Source organism: Macrotis lagotis, chromosome 3 (assembly GCF_037893015.1).
Source record: "Macrotis lagotis isolate mMagLag1 chromosome 3, bilby.v1.9.chrom.fasta, whole genome shotgun sequence".
In the NCBI taxonomy this organism is placed as follows: Eukaryota; Metazoa; Chordata; class Mammalia; order Peramelemorphia; family Peramelidae; genus Macrotis; species Macrotis lagotis.
In genome coordinates, this window is record NC_133660.1 from 217,114,609 (window position 1) to 217,142,000 (window position 27,392).

At 37.5% G+C, this 27,392-nt stretch overlaps 1 protein-coding gene and 1 long non-coding RNA gene across 6 annotated transcripts in view; one reads left to right on the forward strand and one right to left on the reverse strand.

Annotated features, from left to right (window-relative positions):
* The window catches only part of SH3TC1 (SH3 domain and tetratricopeptide repeats 1), a 120,537-nt gene that overhangs the window by 84,216 nt on the left and 8,929 nt on the right, over positions 1 to 27,392 (forward strand). For all 5 annotated transcript variants that reach the window (XM_074229845.1, XM_074229846.1, XM_074229843.1 and 2 more), the window contains 10 exons: positions 1,208 to 1,406; positions 2,521 to 2,591; positions 7,603 to 7,798; positions 9,087 to 9,220; positions 9,679 to 9,720; positions 13,497 to 15,191; positions 16,975 to 17,155; positions 19,390 to 19,540; positions 22,534 to 22,656; positions 26,634 to 26,784. In XM_074229845.1, coding sequence (XP_074085946.1) covers positions 1,208 to 1,406; positions 2,521 to 2,591; positions 7,603 to 7,798; positions 9,087 to 9,220; positions 9,679 to 9,720; positions 13,497 to 15,191; positions 16,975 to 17,155; positions 19,390 to 19,540; positions 22,534 to 22,656; positions 26,634 to 26,784 — 2,943 coding nt within the window. The remainder of the gene's footprint in view (positions 1 to 1,207; positions 1,407 to 2,520; positions 2,592 to 7,602; positions 7,799 to 9,086; positions 9,221 to 9,678; positions 9,721 to 13,496; positions 15,192 to 16,974; positions 17,156 to 19,389; positions 19,541 to 22,533; positions 22,657 to 26,633; positions 26,785 to 27,392) is intronic.
* The window catches only part of LOC141518124 (uncharacterized), a 120,700-nt gene that overhangs the window by 45,950 nt on the left and 47,358 nt on the right, over positions 1 to 27,392 (reverse strand). The window lies entirely within an intron of this gene.

The window sequence follows — 27,392 nt, forward strand, 5'->3', positions numbered from 1 at the left end:
TACAGAATAAAATCAACTGGAGTTATCCAAATATTTTATCCAATCCCCTTAGAACAAGCCTGCTACCCAACAGAACTCAATTTCAATTTTTCCTAGGATTCAGTAAGACACAACTTCTTTCCTCTCTCATCTTCCATGATAGCGCTCTCTCTCTCTCTCTCTCTCTCTCTCTCTCTCTCTCTCTCTCTCATCCCTCCCCAAATGTTACATCAGCCCAGATGTATTCACAACTCTTGTCATTTATTGATATTATTTGATCTACATTAGCATAGTTTTGCACACCCAGTCCAAACCCTAGGTGGGAGTTAGGGTAGAGGGAGTATGGAAGCACTCTATTGCCTAGATATTCCTGCAAAACAGTTGTTTTTGGTGATCATAGGATCAATGACCTAAAAGCAAAATGGGACCTCAGAGGTCATCTAGTACAACCCTTGTATTTTACAGAAAAGAGGTAAAGTGATTTGTTCAAAGTCACTTAGATAACAAGGGTCAGATGTGAAATTCTGTCCACCATATCCTTTTATCTCCATTATAGAAATCAGTTCAGGGTTCTTTTCCTATTTCCTAGATTTGCATTATCTGGGAGCTTTCCAGGTTTGGAAGTGCTGAATTACTCAGTCCACTTCATTCCCCACTGACTCACTTGAAGTTTCCAGTCCTTCTTGGCATTCTCCTTGACAGAAATGGGGAAATAAGAGGAGTATCATAAATTATAAAAAAGATGAGATTGACTCTATGCAAAGTCAGGCTCATCACTTGTACAGCTCCAACATCTACTTGTTACTACATAGCATAATGGTTATTTAATTTTCCAGGTTATTTTGAGACTGAAATGAGATAATATTTGAAATGTGCTTAGAATAGTACCTCCTACCTAGTGATAAATGCTTATTAACTGATAGTCCTCCAGTGATGGGGAATTCACTACTTTTTGAAGAAAAAAAGGCAAAGTTGCTGAAAAATGAAGTGGGGCTTTTTGGGGGGAGAATTATCTGGTTTACATAGAAAAAAAGATATTTTAATAGGATATGAAAACAAATTTTATCCATTAAAGGTCATATCCAAAGACTGAAATCACCTTGAACTAATCATATTTATAGGATTTAACAAGGATTAAAAAAACCTCACAAGAAATAAAACCATATAATATATCAATAAATTTTTTCTTTTTGCTGACTTGAAAGAAAATCCTCTGATACATTTTAAGGGTCATTCTTTGTATTGTGTCCTGACAACCAAATAAGAGAGATCATCGTTCCAAGGCATGAAAGGAAGACTGGCCAGCCCTGCCAGATTGCATCACCAAGCTGTTTGAAGGTACTGACGCAGACTGTCCAGCCACTGTCTGATAGCCTCCCAAAGTCAACTGAAGGGGTGTCTGAGGAACTCTTGATTCCATTTCATCAGTAGGTACCGAAATAAATCTTCTCTTATGTCTACTTAGCAAAAAAGTTTTATGTTATTAGGTTGTACTGTTGAGCCTGAATGATGGGGGTTGGGCGGAAGGAATAATAATAGGTAATATCTCATTGTTTATTTTTTATTTTTTATATACCTCTTGCATAGTAAGTACCTAATACATATTTGACCATTTTATTTGATTTTTACCTGAAGAAGCTATGTCAGGATTCATTATCTCCATTGGACAGATGAGAAAACTGAGGTTCAGTGAGGGAGGGGTAAATGAGCAAGGACATTAGAACACAGAATGCCAGAGTTGAAAGAAAATTTAGAATTTAATATCAGGAAGAATGTAAGATCAGGAAGGGAACTCAAAAGATGATGGCTTTGTCACTTTCTATGTGACCTTGGACAAGTCACTAAGCCTCTGTGGGCATCAGCTTCCTCATCTATAAAATGTTGAAAGTGGCTATGGTTGACTTGGACTAGATGACTTCTCAGGTCTCTTCCTCTTTTAAATTTATTATTTTATGATTGTTCTTAAGAGTTTCACCTGGGTTAGCTAGGTGGTGCAGTGAATGGTGCACTGGTTCTAGAGGAAGGAGGACTTGAGTTCAAATCCAGCCTCTTACACAATACTTTCTTAGTTGTGTGACCTTGGACAAGTTACTTAACTTGACTTGCAAAAGCCAAAAAAAATTTTTTTTTTACCAAATGGAGTCTTGTATGAACCATATGTGGATTGTTTTCTCTTCTCTACCTCTCAGTATCTCCATTCTTCTTTAAGATTCAGCTTAAGTGCCATCTTCTACATGAAGGTTTTCCTTATCCCTTCTCTGCTCAGATTCTATTACTTTCCCTTTCAACTTCACATTTGAGCTGTTTTCTATATATCTATATATGTACATGATGTCCCCTACCCCTTTCCATTAGACAGTCTGCTCTCTGAAGGACATTTTTTAATTGATTCCTGTCTCTACCCAGCCTGGAATGATAAAAGTTGATAGAACTCTGTTATTTATGAATCCACCTAGGAAGTCAAAGGCAAGGTTATTTGGGGTCTTTCCTTTGATGTGCATAGGTATTTTCTAAAGATTTCTCTCTTTTTTCCTCCCAAAGGTGGTCTCTTAAGGTGCAGTCTAATCCTGTAGATATCTTCATTGATGAATCCACAATCTACAATCAAACTGGTAAAAAATCTTGTTTGCCTTTCTCTGCCATGTCTAATTAATTTCAGTTGAACTGAAAAACTTAATTTGGACTGAATGTGTCTGGAAGAGCTGCCACATGAATCACCTAGCATAGATAAGATGATGCAATGTCACCCATATGCTGGGTCAGACTCAACAAAGCTATTATATCATTTTATTGAAATTATTGTCTTTTTAGCAACCAAAAACAGGAAAACAAGCAAATAAAGAAAAAAATTGTCTTCCTTCAATGGAAGATAACATAATAATAACATCAAGTGTGATGTTAGCAAGTATTATCTCTGGGCCTACGTTTTTGCCTCCATAAAACAGGGGAGGCAGGGTGGAACCAGATGATTGTTGCTAAGGGATTCTTCCAGTTCTGATATTGTATGACTCTAAAATTTGTGAATGATCATTAGTTCTATGTTTCTATGACAGCTTATGTCTAATAAGTCTTCTAGATCTGTCTTAAATGTCTAATAGACATTTCCTTCAGAACAGCTAAGTGAGGTAGATATTATACACATTTTACAGAGGAGGAAACTGAGTCAGAAATGAAGCAACTTTTATCCATGCTCACATACAAAATGTCAAGTTAAGGCTAACATTTAAGGTTTCTCAACTCTCAAAACCAGTATTATTTCCACTCCAATGACCACATAATTGTTAAATGTTTTCTACAGAACCTTTCAAAAAATTTTCTTCCCCACTTAATGGCAATCATCACCTTGTATCAAGTTCATATATGGGGGACTAATGAACTCAGAATCTTTGAACAAATGATATAATATGATATAATACCTATCAATCATTTAGCACAAAGCAGATGCTAAAGAAATGCTTCTTCATTTTTCCCTAATAATAATTTAAATAACAAATGAAAGGCAAGTACTTCAAATTTTGTTTCAAATAGTGTTCATTATTTAAATATTTTGAGGGTACTTTTTTTGGCCACCATCCTTTCCTTCTAGTTTGTACAAACTCTTGAAGCACTTTCAGATCAAAAACAAAAATCGTTTTTAGACTAAAACAAAGCAAAAAAAAACCCCAAAACAACATTATACCAGGGAGTTAAATTGTGTTAATTTTATTGAATGTGTTTTATGACCACATCTATATCATTCATTTTAGACACTAGTCTGATATAGAACTTCAGTCCAAGTTAATCTATGGTGGAATTCATCCTGGACTTAAGAGGGTATAGACCTCCGATGCTGTAGCTTGCATTCAAGACCACACTTCAATAATATTTTGCTTTTTATGTATCAATTTGCTCAAAACAGTCCTGTGAGAGAAACTGTCCAGGGATATTTACATTTTCCAGAAGAGAAAATTGAGATGTAAAGAAGAAAAAAAACATTTGCAGTCAATGAAGTTAGCACTGGAAGGAAACTTAGAGTTCATCTAATCCTGTCCTCTCAATTTACAAAGGAGGAAACTGAGACCTGGAATGATTCATTAACTGTCTCAAGATTATCAGGATTTGAACTCAGGTCCTTTAATTCCAGATCCATGACTCCTTCCACTATGCCAAACTATTTCAGTGAAATGACTTGCTCATGCTAACAGAGCTAGTCAGAGATAATTCTATTGATTTTAATGGTTTTTGTGCTACACTACACCTCCTCATGTTTCCCAATTTTATAACCACCCCTGAAATTTCAATTCCACACAATTGTGTGAAAAAAGCAATGTAATGACAGATTCATTTACATCTTTATGCAAATATATTAGGACTATAATTTTGTCATCACCAGATTTCTATCCTGAGGATAAAATTATTGTTCTACCTAAACTCCCAAAATAGAACAAATGTCTTGCCATGGTGGGTAACAAATTTCCTGTCCCTAGAGCTGTTGAGGCAAAGGCTTGATCACCACTTGTCCGAGGGTGTGAAAGGTTCCCTTCCTAAGGCCAAGAGTTAAAGAAGATGACCTCTGAGTTCCCATTGGGCTCCAGGAGTTTATGATTTTATGTTTAAGACTAAATTAGAAGTTAGGACGTGTGTATTTCCATGCCAGCTCTGACCCAGACCCGCTGAAAAGTCATAGGCAAGTCACTTGCCTAATCTATTCTGTTTCCATATTCATATATGGAGGTGATAATCCCCACTATAGTTTTTTTTGGTTTATTTGTTTTTTTTTTTTAAAGAGAATAAGTCCCATAGAAATATGAGGAAGAGATAAAGTGACTCAAAAACAAGAAGGTGGGAATGTGACAGCCCTGCTGTTCACTTGCCAAACTGGATTTTTTACAAGTTAATCAAATAATTCAATTAAAGAACTCTCTTACATTTTCCTCTTTAGGAACATGCAATTGAAGTGAAGTACCTACTGTGGGCAAGAATTGTGCTAGAAATTGGTGTGATCCAAAGTTTAAGTAAAACATTGACCTTACTCTCAAAGAGCTTATAGATGGGAAAGAGGATAAGATACCAGTGCAGTAATATATAATTACCTCATTATATCAGAGGATAAAACAAAGTGCTTAATGAAAACGGAGATGACAAATTACTTACAACTGTGGAGGTCAGGGAAGATCTTCAGATGGAATTGGTATTTTAGTTGGGTTTTTAGTATAGAAAGAAATTCAGTTGATGAAAAGAGGAAATGATAGTATTCCTAGTGAAAAGAAAAGTGTGGGCAAAGAAAAAAATGGATCAGTTCATCAGTAACCTTTTAGTTTGGGTTTGGTGTAAGAATGAAATGAGTAGATCATTCAACAGTTAAATAAAAAGTTTACTTAGTTTTTGAAGGAATATTCACTGTAGATATATAGATATTCAGTATATATTTAATATGAGGAATATAATAAGGATATTAAACAATGATACTGTAGCACTTAGGAAGATGACCCCCCCCCCCCCCCACACACACCTTGTGGAAGTAGTCTAGTTAGCAGGATAAAAATAATTGATTCATATGGACTAGGCTCCAAGTGTGAAAGCCCTCTAAGAACAATCAAGGCCCAAGGCCAACCTTATTCCTTTCAGGGAAAACCCAGCCTGATTCACATGGCGTCAGAGTGCAGAGGACCCTGGTAATCTCATCACAAAAAGCATGGAGAAATGTGTATACATATTCAGGGAACAGAGAAATACTCCATTTGGCTGGAACCCTAATATAAGTGCATGTATATGAATTTAAGTTGGAATGGTGGGGTGGTACCACTTTGTAGATGAACCTGGATAACTGACTGAGGGGTCTGAAATTTATTTTATGAGTAATAGGGAGCCACTAAAGATTTCTTGAGCAGAGGATTTATACAGTCAATACTATCTATCAGTTTAAAAGATGAATTTGAGGAGGGTAGATAGTAGGGGCAAGAAGCCCTAAAATGAGATTATTACAATTTAGATGGTAATACTGAGGGTCTGACTTACAGTGGTGACTTTGAGAATAGAAATGGAATTATCCAAGATGGAATAGGAAATGGTAATACATTGGTTTAAGGAGGCAAATGGAAAGTAAAAGATGATCCCAAGGTTATAGATATGGCTGTATAGATAGAATAAACTCTGTCTGAGATAGAAGGAATTTGAGGTTTTGGGAGACTGAGGGGAGGGGTTAATATCCAGTGTTGGTTGGAGATGAGGGCCTGGCAGAAAAGTTAGGGTTGCTAATATAAATTTGAGAATCTTCTGCAAAGAGATGATAACTAAAGCTGTACAAATGAATAAGACTATCAAAGGAGGAAAATGAAGAGAGGGGAAAAGTCAAGGATAGAGCCTTGAGGTACATCTGCATTGCAGAGCAAGAAGATGAAGAATTTAAGACCCTTGAGAACAGGCACCATTCCAGTTTTGCCTCATATATATCCGTCACTTAATACAGTGACTGGCACAAGCAGGTGCTTCATAAGAACTTTGATAGATACTTTGATAAATAGTTGGTTGATTGAACCAGTGAAGACAAAGGGAGGGCTGCAAAGGTTGGGGTTATTTAAGAATAGATCCTGGGACAAATACAAGTTGGATGAGAATAGCTTCTCAAGTTTCTTCTAGTTCTGAGATGTTGTGAATGTGGAAAGAGACCTGAAGGGAAAGAAACTGGCGATTATACTAAATGTGCTCTGTTGAAAGAATTAGGCATTAGCTATTTAGAATTGGCAGGGTCATTTGATGCCATTGAGTATACTTATCTCATTTAACATTTGAAGAAATTGAGTTTTAGGGAGATTGTGACATGCCCAAGGTCACATAGGAACTAAGTATCAGAGTCAATATTTGAATCCAACTCCTTTGACCCTTTCCATTTACTATGTTTCTTCCCAATGAGAGCCAATCTCCACGTAGATTTATTGTGCTTGGCCCCACAAAAGCATAAAAAACTAAGAACAGTAAATTAAAGTGAGGCAGATTTAGGTAAATCATAGTGGAATATTTTCTAACAAAATCATTTAACAATGGTATGGACTTCTTCTAGATGTAATGGAATAACAGCTGGTATTTCTATAAAGTGTTTTAAAATTTATGAATATGATACTTTTGCAACCACCCTGTGAAGTAGGTGGTAAAATACTTATTTCCACTTTAGAGGTGAGAAAACTGAGATTCAAAAAGTCTAAGTGATTTGTCCAACATCATATAGCTACTAATATCGCCAAGAAATGACTTTAGATACTATGTTCCAAAAGGATTGCTCATTTTGCTAGGCCATTCTAGCTCCCATGGGAGCTTCCCTTCACTGGAAGTCTTCAAATAAAATCTAGATGCCCATTCATTTCTTGATGATGTTATTGAGGAGAGGATTCCTGTTTTAATTAAGTATTAAAATCAATGCTCCAAAATTTCTTCCAACTCTGGTACACATTCATACTTCTCCCCCTCCATCTTCTTGCCCTGAAACAATGCAGATATCTTGAAAATATTCTCATTAGTAGAAACAGGGGTCACTGTTGGCCCAGTGAATATCCAAGAGGAGGAAATTATTTACCAGATTTAGGAAGGGATTTTTCTGGCTTGGCAGAAGCCTCTGCTTTATTGTCTTAGGACATTTTTTTTTTCTAGTTACAGGCACCTGCTTTGCCATAATCGATCACTGTAGTCAAGTACCAGAGGAGATGAGTTTTCAGGATGGGGATCAGATCGAGATCCTGGGTGTTCTTGTTCCCTGCCTGGGTTGGTTTCTGGGGAGGCATTTGGTGACTGACAAGGTTGGCTTTGTGAAGACTAGTCACATTCAAACATGTCCCCAAGCTTCCAGGTAAGTAGAGAAATATACATCTTCTTTAAGCTATGGCCATACCCCTTTGTGCAGTGATGGACAGTAGTTTGCTATTACCCAGATTTATGGTTGTTGTTTAGCCTGAAATAGCAGTTGAAAAATGACCAACCCATAGATTACCAGAGAAATAATATTTGAACTAAAAGGGACTAGGGATGGTCTTTGATAGTGTGGAATAATAAAAAAAAAATGGGTACACCTACAACTAGAAATTCTTGTGTTCAAATCTCACCTAACATTCCTGTTCATTATTTGAATTAGTCTCTCTATGCCTCAGATTCCTCATCTGTAAAATGGAGAGAATAACTCTTGTTGTATATAATTTGTGAGGAGTAAATAAAATAATATAAATGATTTTGCAAGTATTAGAGCACTTTGGAAAAGACAGGTGCTCTTGTAATTGTTATCAGCATTATTCAACACCTCTTTTTGCAAAAAACAAAACTGAGAGGTGATTAAGAAAACTAAATGACCTTGACAAAGTCACAAGCTAATAATTGGCAGAGCTTGCTACCATTCTCAAGTCTTTTGTCCCTAATTCAAGTGATCCATCTTGCACCCATGTCTCTTTATAGCTGGGGTCAACTATCCATATATAATTATTTATAGACTATTCAACTGTGTTTTAATTTCTTCTATTATTCAGACTTACAGGTCACGCAATCATCATTGCGCAAGACCTTGGCCAGCTCATAGCTTGGCTCTCCATTCAGAACTTCCCCAGGGACATACAGATCCCAGACTTACACAATGGGAAGCTACCCAAGCTGAAAAATCCCAGAGGAGTATTGTTTTATTTTCATAAGACTTTACCAAGCTCTCTTTATTCCCCCTCCTTTCAAAGAATTTCTATATTTGCAGTGTAATGGGTCAGATAAAACAAACTCCAACCAAGAGATGTTGACTCTCCTTAAAAAAATAAAATAAAATAAAAATTTGGCCTCAGTGGAAAAGTGCCCTTATCAGGAGTACTATCAGCAGATACTGCCCTCCTAATCCCAAATCTTAGCTGCTTCCCTTTTTGTATTATAGTAATATGGGCATGTTTTCATTGAAGTAAAAAATGTCACATTTTCCTCTGACCTTTTAGTGGTTTGATTTTTGTTCTAAAGTTAAAAGTCTTAAATTTTATTATAAACCTAGGGTCTTAAGCCCCACAAAGGACCTTAGAAATGGGATTTTGTTTTGTGGAAATGAGATTTCAAGAAAACTAAGTCATGTTAGTTTCTTGAAATAAAATTGATGCAGTATATGTCCTAACTTGTAGGTTAGCAAATGTGATCTTTCTGGATGAGGAGGAAAGGTCATTTTTCATCAACAAAAAGAACTTTTCAGAAGATGATGTAATCCGATTATTAAGGAAAACAGCCCCATCAACTGTTTGTACAGCATATAGTATGGGTAAGTATATTAGCTCTGTGATGTCCTTCATATAGCACATCCCAGGAAAGGTCTAAAACATAGTATAACCATTAACACTTTCTTAAATGAATACCATGGGACTCAGCTTAGTAATAAAAATAGAATGTATCATATGTTCACAACCCACCTCCATTCCCCAGACACTATGGAACAACTCTTAGGTCTCAATGGATCTCTCATTACAACCTTAGGAGGCAAACAGGCCAAAACTTGTGATTCTCATCATCCTTGTTTGTCAGATAAGAATTTAAGTCATAAATTAAGTCATAAAATGGACATAATTTAATTAAAGACTCATTGCTAGCAAGTGGTACTTGAAACCAAATCTTACTCAGTTTTTTTTTCCATTTGATTTTTATCTGACTCCATTTATAATGCTCTTTCCACCATAATCCCACTGCTGAATCATTTCTTTTTTTTTCCACTCTCCTATTTAGACATGTTAGAAGAAATGGAGTTTCAGAAATCCCAAGAACAAGGTATGACCTTTGAAATGTTGCTAATAAATATGTTCACTAGACCAACGTGCATATGTAGAGTTTCATTCAAGGAAAATGGGCTGATAGGTGAATCTACAGTTACATCCCAATAGGTATGAATAATGATCTCTGAAGTGGTCACAGGTACTTGAATTTACACTGTTCAAAAATATAATTTATGTAAAATATGGTTATTGGTTCCAGCATAATGGAAATAAGTTATGTGAATTCAAAGAATTCCACCTCTTCTGATGAAATGCTTTATCTAAAATAATTGGGATCTCCCTGTACATAGAGCATAATGTGAAACTTATTAGCCTATAATAAACAATTAATAAATGCTTTTTCAAAATTATTCAATTATTCAGTCATATAGAGGATCCATTGTTAAATCAATAATCATTTCTTAAGTGACACTCTGTTAAATAAAGGGATACAAAAGGAGACAGCTCCTGCCTTCAAAGAGTTTATAATCCTATGCATATGTGCACTAGGTGGTGTAATAAATAGAGCATTGACCCTATAGTCAAGAGGACCTGAGTTTAAATTTAGCATCAGATACTTGACACTAACTAAGAGACCTTGGGCAAGTCACTTAACCCTGATTGCCTCACATCCAGGGACATCTCCAATCATCTGGATTATTATCTGGTCACTGGAACCAAATGACTCTGGAGGAGAAAATAAAACTGGTGATTTAGCATTGAACAACCTCACTCAAATCCAATTCTTGGGCATGTCATCGTATCACTTCCCTGATATGATGGTCTTCTTCCAGAATGAAGGACAAACAACAACAGCAATCTAATGCAAACAATACATAAGATATACAAGATAAAGGGGAAATAATTGACAGAAGGAAGGCACTAGGGTTAAGAAGGTTGGGAAAGATTTCCAGTAAGAGATGAGATTTTTGTTAGAACTCTTAAGTTCACTTGTCAGATTGGAGGAGGGAGAGTGGTCCAGGCGTGGAAGACAGCCAGAGAACATGTCTGGAATTGAGAATCATAAAATTTCTAGCCAGAAAAGTATCTTCAGGGCTCTTCCAGTATAGTAAATATACTACTACTTTAACTACAAGGAAAAGGAAACTTAGAAAACAAGTATTCATATATTCAACTCTATACTTCTATATGGAAGAGTGATTCAGTTTGTTCTGTTTTTGTTTCAAAAGAGTAGAATCTGAAGCAACTGGTGGAAATCACAAGGAGCAAGTTTTAACTCAGTAGAAGAAAAAAGTCCTAACCAATCAGAACTGTCTGACCATGGATTAGATTACTTAGGGTGGGTTCAATCCTTACTAGAAGGGTTCATAAGCTCATCTTTACTAGAAGGGTTAAAACAATGTTTCAAGTAAAAGAGAACTCTTGCATCAAAGATGGTCAATGGATGGTTTGAGTTGAACATATTGACCTCAAATGCTTATTAAATTCTGAGATTTTTTAATTCTCACAAGTAAGATTGGTGACATTCTATTGGTTCTGAAAAAGAACTTGGGACATTCAAAGCCCCTCCCTAGAAATGGACTAAAACTCCTTAAGCTGTCTCAAGGATGGTATTGGAAAACCCCTTCTTCAGACTGAAACTCTGCTTGTTTATCTTTGGTGTGTAAATTGGTGGTTGGACAATCTCCAGATTCAACTTGTTTGACAAAAAGTTCAATTTGCCTTGAGAAATGTGCTGAACCCTAAAAAGAAACAGAATCAAGGCAAATACAAAATTCTCTTTTCTTTATTCAGGGGAAATCTGAGTTGTGGCTCTTGGGAAATTTTTAATTTATAGGATTTAGATCTCAAAGGACTCCATGTAAACCCATCTGGTTTAGATGCTCTCCCTCCCCTGCTTAGAGTTCAGATTCTATGTTGTTGGAGGAAATGAGAAAATGGCTAGCTATCTCTTTAAGGTGCAAAGTTCTGTATATTGCAAAATTCCTTTTTGGCAAGAGAGGAAACAGTGACTTCCCTGGATCTCAACATGCCTAGAGGAGAACATTAGAAGTAGAAATCTTGGCAACTGTTCCCTGGCTGTCAGAGGCAGCCACATCATGATGAGTTAATCTAATAAAGGAAAAACAGTTTAAAACTTGGCTGCTCAACAATATTTTGTACTTTTATCCCAAATCTATAGAGATCACCGAAGAGACAGTTTGTTTTGAACATTTTTTCCTCTTTGTAGAACTAAGGCAGACAAGTCTGTTTCTAGTCTTTATTCTTTCCCTCCAAACGCTTTCCTCTTTAATTCAATGTCTTCTTTTTGATTGATAATGGGGTGCATTTATTAAGTACCTACTATTTACAGAATTCTTTGCGAGTTACAGAAAAGAGAAAAGTCTAAGTAAGATTGGGTTGTTGTAGCTCAGCATCTCATATCAGAAATCCCAACCAGAAATCACAGTTCCCCATCTGTATTGCATTTTAAGTTCTTTCTCAAGATGTTCTTCAAGTGTTCTGTGGGGTGCAATAGAGAAACTGATAATCACCTGAGAGAACTGGGAAAGACTTCATGGAGGAGTTGACCTTCAAGGGGAATGGAAGAAATCAGAGGCATAGAGGAAAAGGCATAGAGGACATCTCAAGTAGAGACTTAGAACCAAGGGGCCTTGTTGTATTTGTTGTCCTTAATTCTTGAAGACCATGACTAGATGATGCCATGACCAGCATGGGACTTAGATTTGAATGAGGGGGGCTATGCTAAGTCACCAGCCTCACTTTCTCCTCCAGAGTCATCTGGGTCCAGTGGCCGGATATAAATCAGGATGACTGGAGATGGTCCTGGATGTGAGGCAATCAGGGTTAAGTGACTTGCCCAAGGTCACACAGCTAGTAAGTGCCAAGTTTCTGAGACTGAATTTGAGCTCAGATCCTCTTGATTTTAGGGTCAGGGCTTATACATTGTGCCATCTATCCACTTAGCTGCCCTAAGGTAAGAGGGTTTAAGATATGACCAGAGAGCAGAAAAATTCCATTTGGTGAAAAGTGTGGATTATCCAAAAGATAAAGAGGCTCCAGGCTGGGTCATTCCATCAGTGCCTGACAGAGTAGGCACTTTGCCTAGTAAGGAATAGGGAACTAGGGGAGATTTTTGGAGAAGAAATATGAAATAAAATGTGGAATACTGTCTACTACTGGGTATCACTTGGACCAAAAGCTGACTTTCTATCAAACACTGAACTTGTACTGCTCTTCAATCGGTCTCTAACTTAAGCAAATTTTTAATCATTCTCTTATTAAATCTGTGGGGTGATTCCTCAGTATTTCTCATCAAAATGAGACCACTTTAAGCAAACAAGAAACACCTTTTAGCACCTTCAGTTTTTATGGTGGATAGAGTGCTGTATGCAGAGTTGGAAAGAAGTGACTCAAAGTAAGCCCTGTGATGCAATGTAAGTCAATTGATCTCTCTGAGCCTCAGTTTGCTCATCTGTAACAATCTTTAAGGTCTGAAAATTCTTTCCATATATAATCTTATTTGATCCAACAATACTGAGAGTTAGGTGCTATTATTAGATTCATTTTATGGATGAAGAAATTAAGAAACAGAGAGGTTAAGTGACTCATGGAGGGTCACCCAGATAAGTGCTTTGAGCTAGATTCAAACTCAGTCTTCCCACCTCCAAATTTGGCATCCTATCTTTTATACCTCCTAGCTTCCATAAAGATAAGAGCATTTATCTCTTAGGGTTGTGAGGATCAAATGAAAAAATATTTCCAAATCATAAAAATGTGCCTTATCAATTTGAAGTGCTTTTCACATTGTAACCCTCTTCTCTTCTGCAGAAGTGCCTCAGCCTCCTCTGAGTTCTGACCCAGGCCCAGTGACCGAAAAGGTGAAAGTTGTGTTAGAGAGAGGCAAGGCCCTCCAGCTCTGCCCTCCAGAGACAGAAAGCCAGGGAGGGACAGATGCTTGGTCATCAGCTCCAGAGAACTGGTCCATGCCTGAAGAACCCCAGTTTTGTCTCAAAGGAGAAGAAAATGACAACAACCCAGAAAGATTTCTTCTCTTGCTACTGTTCCTAAATGAGGATGAATATAAGCCATGTTATAAGGGCTTGTATGACTTTTCTCTTCCATGTCTGAACACCATGTTTGATGGATATGCTGAGGAGGAAGAACTTGTGTATTTCTTTGGGCAGGCGAGGGTGGCCGCCAAGAAGGCCAACCTTCCTATGGCCCTGACAAGACTGTGCTTTCTCCTTGGGAGGCTATGTGTCAAAAAACTCAAACTCTCCCAGGCTCGGGTTTATTTTGAAGAAGCCTTGGGAGCATTGAGAGGCAGCTTCAGTGACCTTTACCTTGTGGTTGCTATTTACACCAACCTCACTGCCATTTATTTGAAACAGAAAAACAGAGAGAAATGCACACATGTGTTTGGCAAGGTAGCAGCTTTGCTCCTGGGAATTCCGAGTTATATCTGCAGCACAGAAATGGAGGCTGATCTCCTCAAGTTTGCTTTGAAGACAGTCATCTTAAGCCAGGAAAGCCAACAGGCTGAAGCCAGGATCTGTTTCCTATTGACTAAGCATTATATTAACCTCAAGCAGTCAGAAGAAGCCTTGCCCTTCCTGGAGAGGTTGCTTCTTTTGAATGGTGAACTGGGTTTATGGGACAGCTCGTGGTCCACAGATTGTCACCTCCATCTTGGGGAGATCTACAGCAGAAAATGTCTGCCCCACCTTGTGCTGAGCTGTATCAAAGTTGCCTCTTTCCAGAGCTCAAGAACTTTCATGAGCTCCTTGGAGAGTGTCAACTTGGTCATTCAGAATACCCCCAAACTTTACAGCCTGAGGAAGGTGGACCATGTACTTCCTTCACAAATTGCTCATTATCTCAAGCAAACTCTATCCTCTGCATCAACTTCCCAGGAGCGAAAGCTCTGTGGTTCCATTTATTGTAGTCTTTCAGAACTCTATAGCCACCACAGGAGATATGAAGAGGCCATTGAGTACAGATGGAAAGCCATGGAAGCCGATGACTCAACCAGCATTGGCTGGGTTATTAACAATTTAGTTTCTATTGCTTGGTTATACATCCTTCATAGGCAAAATCCAGTAGCATTGGGGATCTTAGAGTCCATTGTAGAGTCCTCTGGAAGTAGCCCTCAACAATTAGGGGTTATTTATAACATGGCTGCCATTGCTTTGAAAAGGATGAACAGAACAAAGAGGGCAGCTGAGGGTTACTACAAAGCACTCCATGTTTCCAAAGAGCTTGGCGAGGTCCAGAACCAGGCCATTGTCCTGGCGAACTTTGGAGCTCTGTGTCTTCACTTGGATGCCAGTGGTCTGGCTGAACACTATTTTATCGAAGCAATAAAACTCTTTTCCCAACTTCCAAGTACTGTGTGTGGCCGAGAATTCGTCCAGGTTCTCCTCTGGCTGGGGCAGCATTATACCAGCGGAGGTCAACAGGAGAAAGGAAAGTGCTATTATGAATGGGCATTCCTGGTGGCCATGGAAATGAGTCACCTTGAAAGTAAGTATTGGTTCCATCTCTCCTGGGCACTCATTCAGAATCAGAACATATTTGCATTTTTTTTTCTAGTTCAAGACAGTTATTTTTTTTAACCCATTTGCTATGTTGTGGTGCTAAATAGGGGACCCTGAGTAATCTAAGTATTAAGTATTGGGAATTATGGAAGAGGGCACAGGATTTAAAGTCAAAAGACCTCAGTTCAAACTCTAGTTGTTCACTACTTAAGTGACTTTGGGCAAGTCCACTTAAGCTACCTGAATCTCAGGCTTCTCACCTGTAAAATGAGAAATTTGGATTGGATAGTCTTTGAGGTCCTTCCAGATCAAAATATATGACACTTATAAAAAAAAGCCAGAACCAAACAAAGCAATAATAAACAACAAAGGAAATGCTTTTGTTCTATTCCCTTTTGGGCCTGCTTAAAGTTCTACTCCATCTGGCTTTCTCTTCCCTTTCTCTCTCCTCCTCCTCCCCCTTTCTCCTCTCCTCTCCTTCCCTTCTTATTCTTTTAGATTCAATTCTTATTTCCTTCCCTTTCCCTTTTCTCTCCTTTTCCTTCCCTTTCTTTTCCTTTCCCTCTTCCCTTCCCCTTCTCTTCCCTCCCTCCTCTTCTCTTCTCTTCCCTTCCTCCTTTCTTTCCTTGTATTCCTTTCCTTTTCCTTCCCTTTCTTCTCTCTTCCATTTCCCTTCCTATTTCCCTTCCTTCCTTTTCCCCTTCCCTTTCACTTCCCTTTCCTTTCTTTTCACCTTTCTTTTCTCTTCCCTTCCCTATACTTTCTTCCTTTCCCTTTCCTCCCCTCCCCTTTCCTTCTTCTTTTTCCCTTTCCCATCACTTCTTTTTTTTTCCTTCTCCTTCTTTTTTACTTTCTTTTCTTTTTTCTATCCTTTCATTTCTTTTTTTTTTCCCCCCTTTGATATAGTTTGGAGATGACAGTCTAATAGTGGAGTGGAAAGGCATGTCCACAAATAATGGCTTCATGAGGAACAGGTAGAGGTCAGAAATATGAAAGAATGAACAGGCTTTTGTCCCAGCCTGCTGTGATTTAAAAGTCAGTGACACAATGGAAGACCTTCAGTATCAAAGAAACCTCCTGCTTCCTTCTCCCACCTTCTGCCCCTCATCTCACAGTAGGATTCTTTTTTTGAATGATCTTTGCTTCAAGCACAAAAATTCTCTGCTTACAGGTCTGGATACAAAACTAAAGAAAGTCAAAGTGAGGAGGGACTTAGAACATGAGATCACTTAATTAAAACAGACCTTACGAGATAATCAGGCTTTGGGAGCTTTCAGAAGAATTTATTCCAGAATTCTAGGACTTCCTTGGACCCATTTCCCAAACCCACCTCAAACTTATAAAACACGTTTTTTTTTTCCTTATGAAACTTTTAATGAATGTTGACTGAAAATGTCACACTCCAAAGGAATCATTTTGCCATTTTTTTCTCAGTAGGTTTTATGTCTTTGAACCTCAGTTTTTTCATCTCTCAAATGGGCATAATGACACTTGTATGACCTATCCCACAAGACTGTTAGGAAGAAAAGTATTTTAAAACTGAAAATTCAATTCAACTCAACCATCTTTGTAAAGTACAAAAGAAATATGCCCTGCCATTGTTATGGACTGTGGGGTTTTCCCCCCTTACTTCACTGTCTATTCCAGGCTATTTTTATTTTGGGTCAAAACTCTTGAAATATAATTAAACCATATGGCTATAGATAGACTGTGTTGGTCTTTGCTCCTCTCCATTTCTTTCTTTCTTCCCTTATTATTGACTTTCCCAGGCCAGCTCCAAGCAATCCAGTTGCTGTGCCATTTCTACAACACCATCATGCCAAATGAGGCCCAGTGTGTCATCTACAATGAATATCAACTCTCCTTGGCTAGAAAGATGTCAGACAAAGTGCTAGAAGGGCAGCTACTGGAAACCATCAGTCAGCTGTATCTTTCTTTAGGTACAGAAAGGTGAGAAGTATTAAATAGGCTGAATGGTTTGGGAACTCAATGGTATGGCTTGATGTTTGTGGATATGGTCACATGCAAAAGGAGCTGCTGATCTCTAGGTTGTCAACCTTTAAAGAGACTAAGAAATAGAACTAAATTCAGGCAGCTAGTGGTACAGTGGGTGGGGTACTGGGTCCAAAATCAGGAGGACCTGAGTTCAAATCCAGAATCAGACAGTTTGGAACACAGACCAAATCACTTCACCCTGTTTGCCTCAGTTTCCTCATCTTAAAATGAGTTGGAGAAGAAAATGGCAAAATACTCCAGTGTCTTTGATAAGAAAACCTCAAATAGGAGTCACAAAGGCTCAGATATGACTGAAAAATGACTGAAAAGAGCTACAAGAGCCCTTAAAGATCTGGTCCAATTCCCTAATTTTACAGAAAGAATGTGGGAGGAATTAAATTGCCTAAGACTGAAAGACAGAGGCAGAGCCAAGACTTTTGTCTCCTAACTCCTACTATTGTAGAATCTTACTTTTAAGGTCAGACTAAGTTACTTTTTTACTAGACTGATAAGTATACCAGTATATCTTGTACCATTTTAAAATTTAAAAAAAATTTGAATGTAAACATCAAATAAAATAGTCATTCTATAAACATAATAGAACCAAAAAGGACTGTACATAAAACTGCAGATGCATATTGCATCTTGCTGTACTGAAATGAAGTAACTCAAAGCAGCTAGATGGTGAAATACAGTGCTAGGTTTGGAGTCAATAAGACCTGAGTTCAAATCAAACCTCAGACTAGCTGTGTGAGCCTAGACAAGTCACTTAACCACTGTCTGCCTCAATTTCCCCATTTACAAAATGGGGATAATAGGAGAACTTTATTAGCCAAAGATTGTTATGAGGATCAATTGTGATAACTTATATAAAAATACTCTGTAAACCTTAAAGTTATAAATCTATATAAATGTGGAGGGTATTTGGCAACTGCCCATATTTCCTAAGATGGAGGTGCTATTTTAAATCTCCTTCTGGGAGATAAGAGAACTGGCATCTCACTTGCATGGTTCTATCTTAGGAGATCTGGTCATCTGCTAAATATCCGCTATATAAATAATAGTTATTGTTATTATTATTTTTTTTTAGGTTTTTGCAAGGCAATGGGGTTAAGTGGCTTTCCCAAGGCCACACAGCTAGGTAATTATTAAATGTCTGAGGCCGGATTTGAACTCAGGTCCTCCTAACTCCAGGGCCGGTGCTCTATCCACTGCATCACCTAGTTGCCCCCAATAATAGTTATTATTAGCCTAGATTACACAGGTTAGTTAGCTAGGCACTGCCAGTTACTAATATGGGCATTCACCAAACATAGGTTGGTCAATTCAGATGCATGATGATGAAAATAAAGTACTATACAAATATAATATTATCTCTCAATATGAACTCTTTTTGTTTTTTTAATACAGCTTTTTTCCCCATTTCCCCCTAATTAAAGCCTTTTCCTACAACAGATGAATTATGAACCCTAATGTGGAAGACCACCCAACACAGGGATTTTGGCTAATGCTCCTTACAGTATATTTAGTGGAAAGAAATTTTACATGAGAATTTAACTACTAGCAGTGTGGGTTGGCAGATGAGGGAAAAAAATAATACAGAATGCTAGAAAATCTATTCCCTTTCTTGAAGACTCATCAAGAAAAAGTTCACAATATATTTGAAAAATAGCCTTTGGCAAAATGTAGCCTTTTATAGGAAGAGCACTGGGTCTGTAGACAGAGATTCAGGCTCAAATCCAAATCCCAGTTTTCTCTCTCACTTGATATGGGTTTAGTTATTGTTTAATTGTTTTTCAGTAATATCTGACTTTTCTTGACCCTTTTTTGCATTTGTTTGTTTGTTTGTTTTGACAAAGAAACTGGAGAGGTTTATCCTTTTATTCTCCAGCTCATTTTACAGATGAGAAAGTTGAGGCAAACAACACAACTATTAAGTAAGTCAAAGTGGATTTGAACTCATCAAGATGAGTTTTCCTGACTCTAGGCCCTATGCTATATCCACTGTGCCACCTCATTGCCCTTTAATATATGACCTTGGACAATTCACTTCTCTTTCTCTGCAATTGTTTATATCTATATACAATGAAGGGTAGAACTAGATGATTTTCTCACTCTAAAATTCTATTTTAAAATTTAATGTGTGGAAAAGTAGTCATGAATCTCTTGTAATTTTAATTTTTTTTCAGAGCTTACAAGTCAGCCCTTGAATATACTAAGAGAAGTCTTGGAATATTTATAGACCTTCAGAAGAAAGAAAAAGAGGCATATGCTTGGCTCCAGGCAGGAAAGATCTATTACATTCTAAGACAGACTGAATTAGTAGATCTATACATTCAGGTGGGTTGAGGTTATGAATGATTACTGAAGTTAAATTTAAGTATGCTACTTTGGTGGGTTCAAAGCAAGTTGATACCATTATTAGTACTACTAATAATAGTATTATATAACTTTTAAAGTAATGAGTTTTTCCATATATCTCTTTTTATTTTTCAAGCCTTGTAAGGTAGTTACTATTATCATTTTCAGATGAAGATATTTGGCCTGGGAGAGGTTAAATGATTTGCCAAAAGTCACATAGCTAGTAAATATCTGAGGGTGGATTTGAACTCAGGTCGTCTCAACATCCTGTCCAGGACTCTATCCACTGGAACTGCATTGTACAAGAATGAAGAATATTAAAGGGTATCATATTAAAGATAAGCTCCAGGGGCTTGCTTGCACTTCTTTCTTTATTTCCAATACCCACTGGATTAGACTTCTCAAGGACAAGTGGATATATAGGGCCTTGATCAGAAGATTCCATTGTGTAGCAATAGAATTAGTAGTGAATTTGGAATCAGAGGACTTAGATTTGAATCTTAGCTCTGATGTTGTTACCTGGGTGACTGTACAAATTACTTCAATTTCCCAGGTCTTGCTTTCTAGTTCCTGCTATATAATAAGCATTTAATTGTCCAGGAAAACAAAAGCATTGCTCACAAAGTTCTTTCCAGCTCTGAATCAGAGGAACAGAGGATTAGATATATAATGATGCTTTCTTTATAAATTTTTGTAAAACTATATTCATTTAGGATGTAGTAGTGTATTTAAGTTTTTACAACTCAATTTTTATATCTTTAAGGCATGTTTTCACACAAAAAAATCTACCTTTTTAATAAGTTTCAACACAGGGCTCCCTTCTCTGGGAAGCCTATACCAAAACCCCAAGGTAGGTCAGTACAGACTTGATAAATGGAGTTCCAGCTCCCATATATCAATGCTTTTCTCTATTATAGAAATTATTTGAAACAAGGAGTATCATAAAAGAGAATCTCTTGAATTGGAAGAGACCTCAAAATTCTTTAAGACTATGGCCTACTCAAATCACAAGTGTCATGGAAAATATTGCTTCAAGACAGGCCACCAGACTGCTCCCTACCATAGCCTGTTTCATTGTTGCAAAGTTCTTCCCTTTATCAACTTGAAATCTCTCTCCCTATAACTTCTATCCATTCATCCTCTTTCTTCTCTAAGAAGTCAATCTTGGGGTGGCTAGGTTGGCATAGTAGATAAAGCACTAGCCCTGGAGTCAGGAGTACCTGGTTCAAATCCGGTCTCAGACACTTCATAATTACCTAGCTGTGTGGCCTTGGGCAAGCCACTTAGCCCCGTTTGCCTTGCAAAAACCTAAAAAAAAAAAAAAAGACTGGATAGAAGTCAATCTGGACTTCTATCACGCTTCTATACAACTCTTCAAAAAAAAATTAGACAGGAATCAGAATCCTACCACTTACCTCCATCTCCACAAACAAGCCTTGATCTCCAGTCTTAAGATTCCTTGATCTTTGAAGGACATAGCTTCTAGTTCTCCTTTCATCTTCGATATTTTCCAAATTCAGCTAGGTTGTGCAGTAGACAGAGCACTGACCTTAAAATCAGGAGGATGGGAGTTCAAGTCCTATCTCAAATAGTTGATGCTTCCTAGCTGGGTGACTTTGAGCAAGTCCCTTACCCCTGATTCCCTCACATCTGGGGCCATCTCCAGTTCTCCTGATTCTTATCTGACCACTGGACTCAAATGGTTCTGAAGAAGAAAGTGAGGCTGGTGACTTAACACCGATCTACCTCACTCAAATCAAATTTTCATGGCATCACCTCTCTGATGTTGTGGTCTTCCTTCCAGATTCCAAATTGAATCTAGTGCTCTACATGTGGTGTAATGAGGGTAGAGGACTCTTCTGTGGCTAAAATTTTCCATATCCTCAAGTTAATGCTTTGAAATCAGACTGTTTATTCTGAACCTCTTTGTCCTTAAGTATACATAGTGTTATAATTCTGTAATCAAGAGACCTGAGTTTTAATCTCAGCTCTACCACTCACTTTGTGACTTTGGGTGTGTCAGCCTTTGCATCTGATACATGGCAGGCATTTAATAAAATGTTTACTATTTGATTGATTCTCTGAGCTTTACTTTTCACATCTGTAAAATGGGAAGGATATGATTTCTATTACCTGCCTCAAAGTATTGTAGACAGGATCAAATAGGATTGATTACATATATATATATATAAATATATATATAAATATATATATATATATATATATATATATATATATATATAATAAAACCCAGCGCTCTAGATAACTGTAAGCTATTTATATTTTTCTCTTCTTTTTAGGTCTTTGTCCCAGAATCACTGTTTCTTCTAGTCTCTCTTATTCAGATACCCACTTTGAGCACCCTCCCCCACTCTTAATTTCTCTTTCCCCTTGCTTTAGTCTTAGGGCTTAATAGTGTCTATCACCTTTTGTTGGCCCCCCTATCTAACTGAGCTGAGATTTTAACATAATGTTAGATTGATATTTAAATCCTGGCTTTGACATTTCCGATCTATGTCACCCCACCCAAATCACATGAATTCTTTGAGTCTCACTTTTTCTCTCCTGTAAACTGGACATAATCATGTTTACATGGCCTGCATCACAGGGTTTCTATTTATAAAGTACATGACAGTATTCAAGAAATGAGAAGTAACAACAGTGGTCAAAGAGGTCATATTCTCCTATTGCTTTTTGACCACCAGAAAGAGGTTGTCTCTTTAAAACAGCAATTTATTCCTATGATGTGCATATGGGGGATTGATTTGGTGGGAATGGTGGGGACAGGGCAGGGGTTTGTGGTTTGAATAACTGGAGGAGGAGGAGGAGGGAGGCCTCCATGTGTGATCAGAGAGAAGAGTTGCTTTTGAACCAAGTTGAACCATTAATAGGCTTGGAAATGGGCCCTTCCAATTGGAAATTTATTACTTTGACAAGCTGGGAATCATTAAAAGGCTCCCTATTCTCTGTAGGTGGCTCAAGATGCTGCCCTCTACACTGGAGATCCCAGCCTGGGATTGGAAATGTTTGAAGCTGCTGGAGACATATTCTTCAATGGTTCTTGGGAAAGAGAGAAAGCTGTGTCTTTCTACAGGGTAAGTGGGTGCTAGTATTATTTGAAGGTTAAGAAGGGTTAAAAATAAGAATCTGAGTCAGAATTCAAAGGACTTTTGTTGGACCCAGGAATAAACCAGAGTAGTCTTTGACCTTGACCAGGGCTACATGTGAGCAGGGAATTGCTTTCTGTTAATGCTCTTGTAAACACCTTCAGAGCTGCCTATTTGTTCTATCCCAGAGTCATCTTTGACTTTCTCTTCTTTCTTCTTTGTCCCACCCTGCCCTCTATTCTTCTTCCAGTTTCTTCTGTAAAATGAGGGGGTTGGACCAGATGGCTTTAAGGTCCTTTCTAGCTCTAAATCTAGAAGCTTTTGATCCCCCTTCCCCCTTATTCCCCCCTCCCCTTCTTCTCTTTAAATACCACCCACGTCCAATTAACTGCCAAAATCCTATCCAGTTCAAGCTGGTAATCTTCCTAGCATTCTTTATCTCTTCTCCACTCCCACTGCTAAAGGCACTCATTATTATCTTTTTGGATTTATCTTAATAGCCTCCTAGGGAGTTTTTTTTTCCTTGCCTGAAGGCAGGGTGGTATTGTGGATAGACTTCTTGATTTGAAGTCCAGGAGCACGACCACAAGTAAGACCATAAAATGGAGTTCTTGATACATGTGGGCATTTTGGAAGTATGTGTATACACACACACACACACACAGAGACACATACACACACGAACACATATATACATATATATATACATATGTATATATATATATATGTATATATATGTATATGATGCACGCATAGGAATATACAATGTCCTAACAGACACATATAGGCTTTTATGTACATGTACATATAGTACATACATCAGAGTTTCATTTATATGTGAAGGCTATATGTACATTAATATGTTTGTGCCTATGTAAGAATTAATATTTATATAGTGCTTACTCTGAGCCACTATGTTAAGCACTTTACACATATTATTTCATTTGATCCTCATGGCAACCCTGGGAGGTAAGTGCTATTTCCATTTTATAGTTGAGGAAACTGAGGCAACCAGAGGTTAAATATCTGGCTCAGAATCACACAGCTAGTAGTTATCTGAAACCTTAGATCTTCCTACCTCCAGCTTCAGTGTTTTTATCTTCTGTGCCACCTAGTTGTTCACACACGCACACACATTCATATTCATCACTTTATTGTTGTGAGAACCAAATGAAATAATATATAGAGTACTTTTTTTTAAATGTATTTTTCTGTCTGATATAGTTTAGGCAGACTACAAACTATTTTTATTAAATACACAGATGTCATAATGTCACTTCTGTCCTCAGAAACGTTTTGGGCTTCTCATTCAGTACAGAATCAGATACAGACTTTTTATATTAACATCCAAGACCCTTCATAATCTACTTCAAAAAGATCTATTATATTTTATCTTATATTATTCTTTTTTGTACAAAATTGAATTCATAGAACCCAAGGCTCCAGGCTTTCATGAGGTATATTCAATCTTGGTAACCTCTCAAAAATCATTGTCTTTGGTTTATTTTTTCCAGAATTTCTTATGGGAAATTTTAGAATATAAATCCAATATCAATGGTATCTAGATTTCTATAGACATTGATTAAAAGGGTTCCTACTTCTATGTGAACATTCAAGATAACAACACAGATATTGGTTAACCCCACAGAATGTTCAGAAAACCCACCAAAAGATTCATAATCATTCCTAAACAGTCAATATCATTCTCTTCCATCAGTCCCACCTTTGTCCCCAGAAATAGTCTTCTAGTCTAATTCTATTCTATGATTTGAACTATCCTCCTAAATGGAGTAGCTAGAATGGCAGTCCCAACAGGATTTTGGCAAATTGTGATTTCACCTGAGAAGATGATACAGACTTTTTGCCCTTTGGTTTTACCCTAAGGGTTTTGGACTCTCCCTAAAGAGAAACACACTTAAGGTTGCTTGATGAGCAAACCCCTGACATTGGGATGAGTCCCCTTTTTTCTACAAAGTGCAACACTGTGGTACTACCCAAAGGACTTGGACTCTTTCAGAAGGAAAACAAAGTTGGGAATTACTGAGTGGCAGTCCATCAGATTTTCACTGTCCTTATAACCCACACTAAGGGCTGAGGCCTTGGCCTAGATCTTTTGATCTCTCAAATCACAGGTTTATTCTTTTGCCTTTCTTTTAGCATTGTGGTGACATGCTTGTCCCCATGATACTTTCTTCCCAAGTGGTTGGCATTGGTTAAGAACTACCTCTTCCTTCCCTTGAGCTAGATTCCAGGATTTTATTAGTCAATAATTCTTCATGATATCAATAGAATGTAGGAAATTTTTCCTCCTATAATCAGGGGATTAGAACTTTGAAGAACACTGGGTCTAGAAATATCCTGAATGAGGTAGAGCACTCTAACTTCCCATGCTTCTGAAATGCCAAGTCAACCAAAGGGAGAGGAACGGTATTGCTGTAGAGATGCCCAGATTTTCCTCCTCAGGTCCAGATCTACTCTGAACTTTGCTGCTCTCTAGTCTAGACTTAGCACTCTCAATATCACATAGAAAAGGCTGACTTTTTTTTTACAGCCCCAGAACAAAAGAGTAGCACAAGCAACAATGATCTTAGTTTATTCCTCTATAAAATGAGGATACTAATAATAATTGCACCTATCTCCCTGGGTTTTGAGGATCAAATTAGATAACATGAAAAGTATCTTGCAAACTCTAAAAACACTATAATATATAGGTTGTGAACTTCAACAATCTGAGTCAACCAACTCATTCCCAATCAAATCCATAGCTGTCCAAGTCAATCATTTCATCCACAATCAATCATTCTCAATTTATTAAATACCTATCATATGCAAAGTACTCTTCTGGGTATTAGAAATATAAAGAGAGGAAATAAAATGATTCTTAACCTCCAAGAACTTATATTCTACTGGGAAATAGACAAGAAGCTTCAGTGACTCCATACTGTCTCTAAAATAATATGGGTATAGATAAGCAAATACAGAATACAAATTATTTAAGAGGGAGAAGACAGCACCTAACAATGAGGGGGTGGGGGAGATGTCAAGAAAAGATTCATGCTGGATGTGGCTTCTGAAAATAGAGATTCTAAGAGATACAGGTGAGAAGGAAGTCATTGCAGATATGGGGGAGGGGGGATACAGCCTATACAAATGACTGAAGGTGGGAGATAAAATGTTGAGAATGGGTAAGGGATCCAATTTGTCTGGAATGAAGAGTACCTGATGGCGAGTAATGTGAAATAATTCTGAAAAGCTAGGTTTGAACCAGATTGTAAAGGATTTAAATGTCAAATAAACATGCTTGTGTTTTATCTTAGAGGCATTAGGAAGCCATTGAAACTTCTTGAACAGAGAAGTGACATGGTTAAACCTATGATGTAGAGAGGTTATTTTGGAAGTTGTATAGAGGAGAGACTAGAAAGGGAAGGAGATACTGGAAACAGGGGGACCAACTGGGAGTCTAATTCATCACTCAATAAAAAGAGGATTTGAATGAGGCTCATGTGAGAAATTAACAATAATAATAATAATAATAATAATTAGCATTTATATAGCACTAGGTGCCAGATACTGTGCTATCTAGATCTAGATCTAGATTTATCTAGATCTAGAAAGCTAGCTAGCTAGTTAGATTAATTGCAAGGTATTTTTCATGTTATCTAAGCAACTCTGGGAGATAGATACAAAGGTAACAGAATAAATCTATAATTTGAGAGATCAAAAGACTTGGATAAAGGGATCTATTCTTCCTGTGAGTTATGAGGAGGGGAAAATATTTTATAAATATTCTCTTAGGGAGAAAGTAACTTGTCTGAGATGTGTGGCAGGGAAATTGAAAAGATCTGGTACTCACTGGATACATCAGCATGAGAGCAACTCTAGGATTGAGAGCCTGGATATCTGAAAGAAATTCTTGTTAGAGATTATTATCTACTGGTGGGTGATAGGTTGTTTTTTTTTTCCAGGATCGTGCTCTTCCTCTTGCTATTAGGATTGGTAACAAGGAGACTGAACTCCGACTCTGCAATAAGTTGGTAGAATTACTCTACTTTCTCAAGTCCGACAAGGAGTGTCTAGAATTTGCATATGCTTCCCTAACCCTCAGTATAAACTTAGGTAAGCCTTGGACCTTGATGATCTTCTGTGAATAAGAACATTCCTCTCATTCATTGTTCCTCACTCTCACCTTTGCCAACTATAAGAATTATGGCGGTAGTGAGAGGTAGTAGCAATATATACATGTGAAGGGATGGGGAAAGAAGGAAAGGGAGAGGGGAAAGAGGATAAAGGGAAGGGAGAGGAAAGTATTTGTTAAATGCTTTCTCTGTCAAATATTCTGTTAATTAACTCTTCAGATAGTATCTCATTTGCTCATTAGGAGGAGGAGGGTATCATCAGTATGCTAAACCACTGATATTAATATATAATGCTTTTAAAAGATGGCAAAGTTGGCTTTAGATACATCATCTCATTTCACTTTTAGCATGAGCCTGCAAGAATAGCAAAGTTAGTATTCTTGTCCTCATTGTACATATTTGGAAACTGAAGCTCCTAGGAGTTAATCCATTGTCACATTGTGAGGAGGCATCAAAAGTGAATTCTGAACCAAGAACTAAGGTCTTCTTAGTTTCAAAGTCCAGATATTATCCACAAAAGGAATCCTAAAACACAGAATAGAGTGTTTTAGAAGACATTCTGGTGGTTCAAGGGGTCGATAGAGTGTT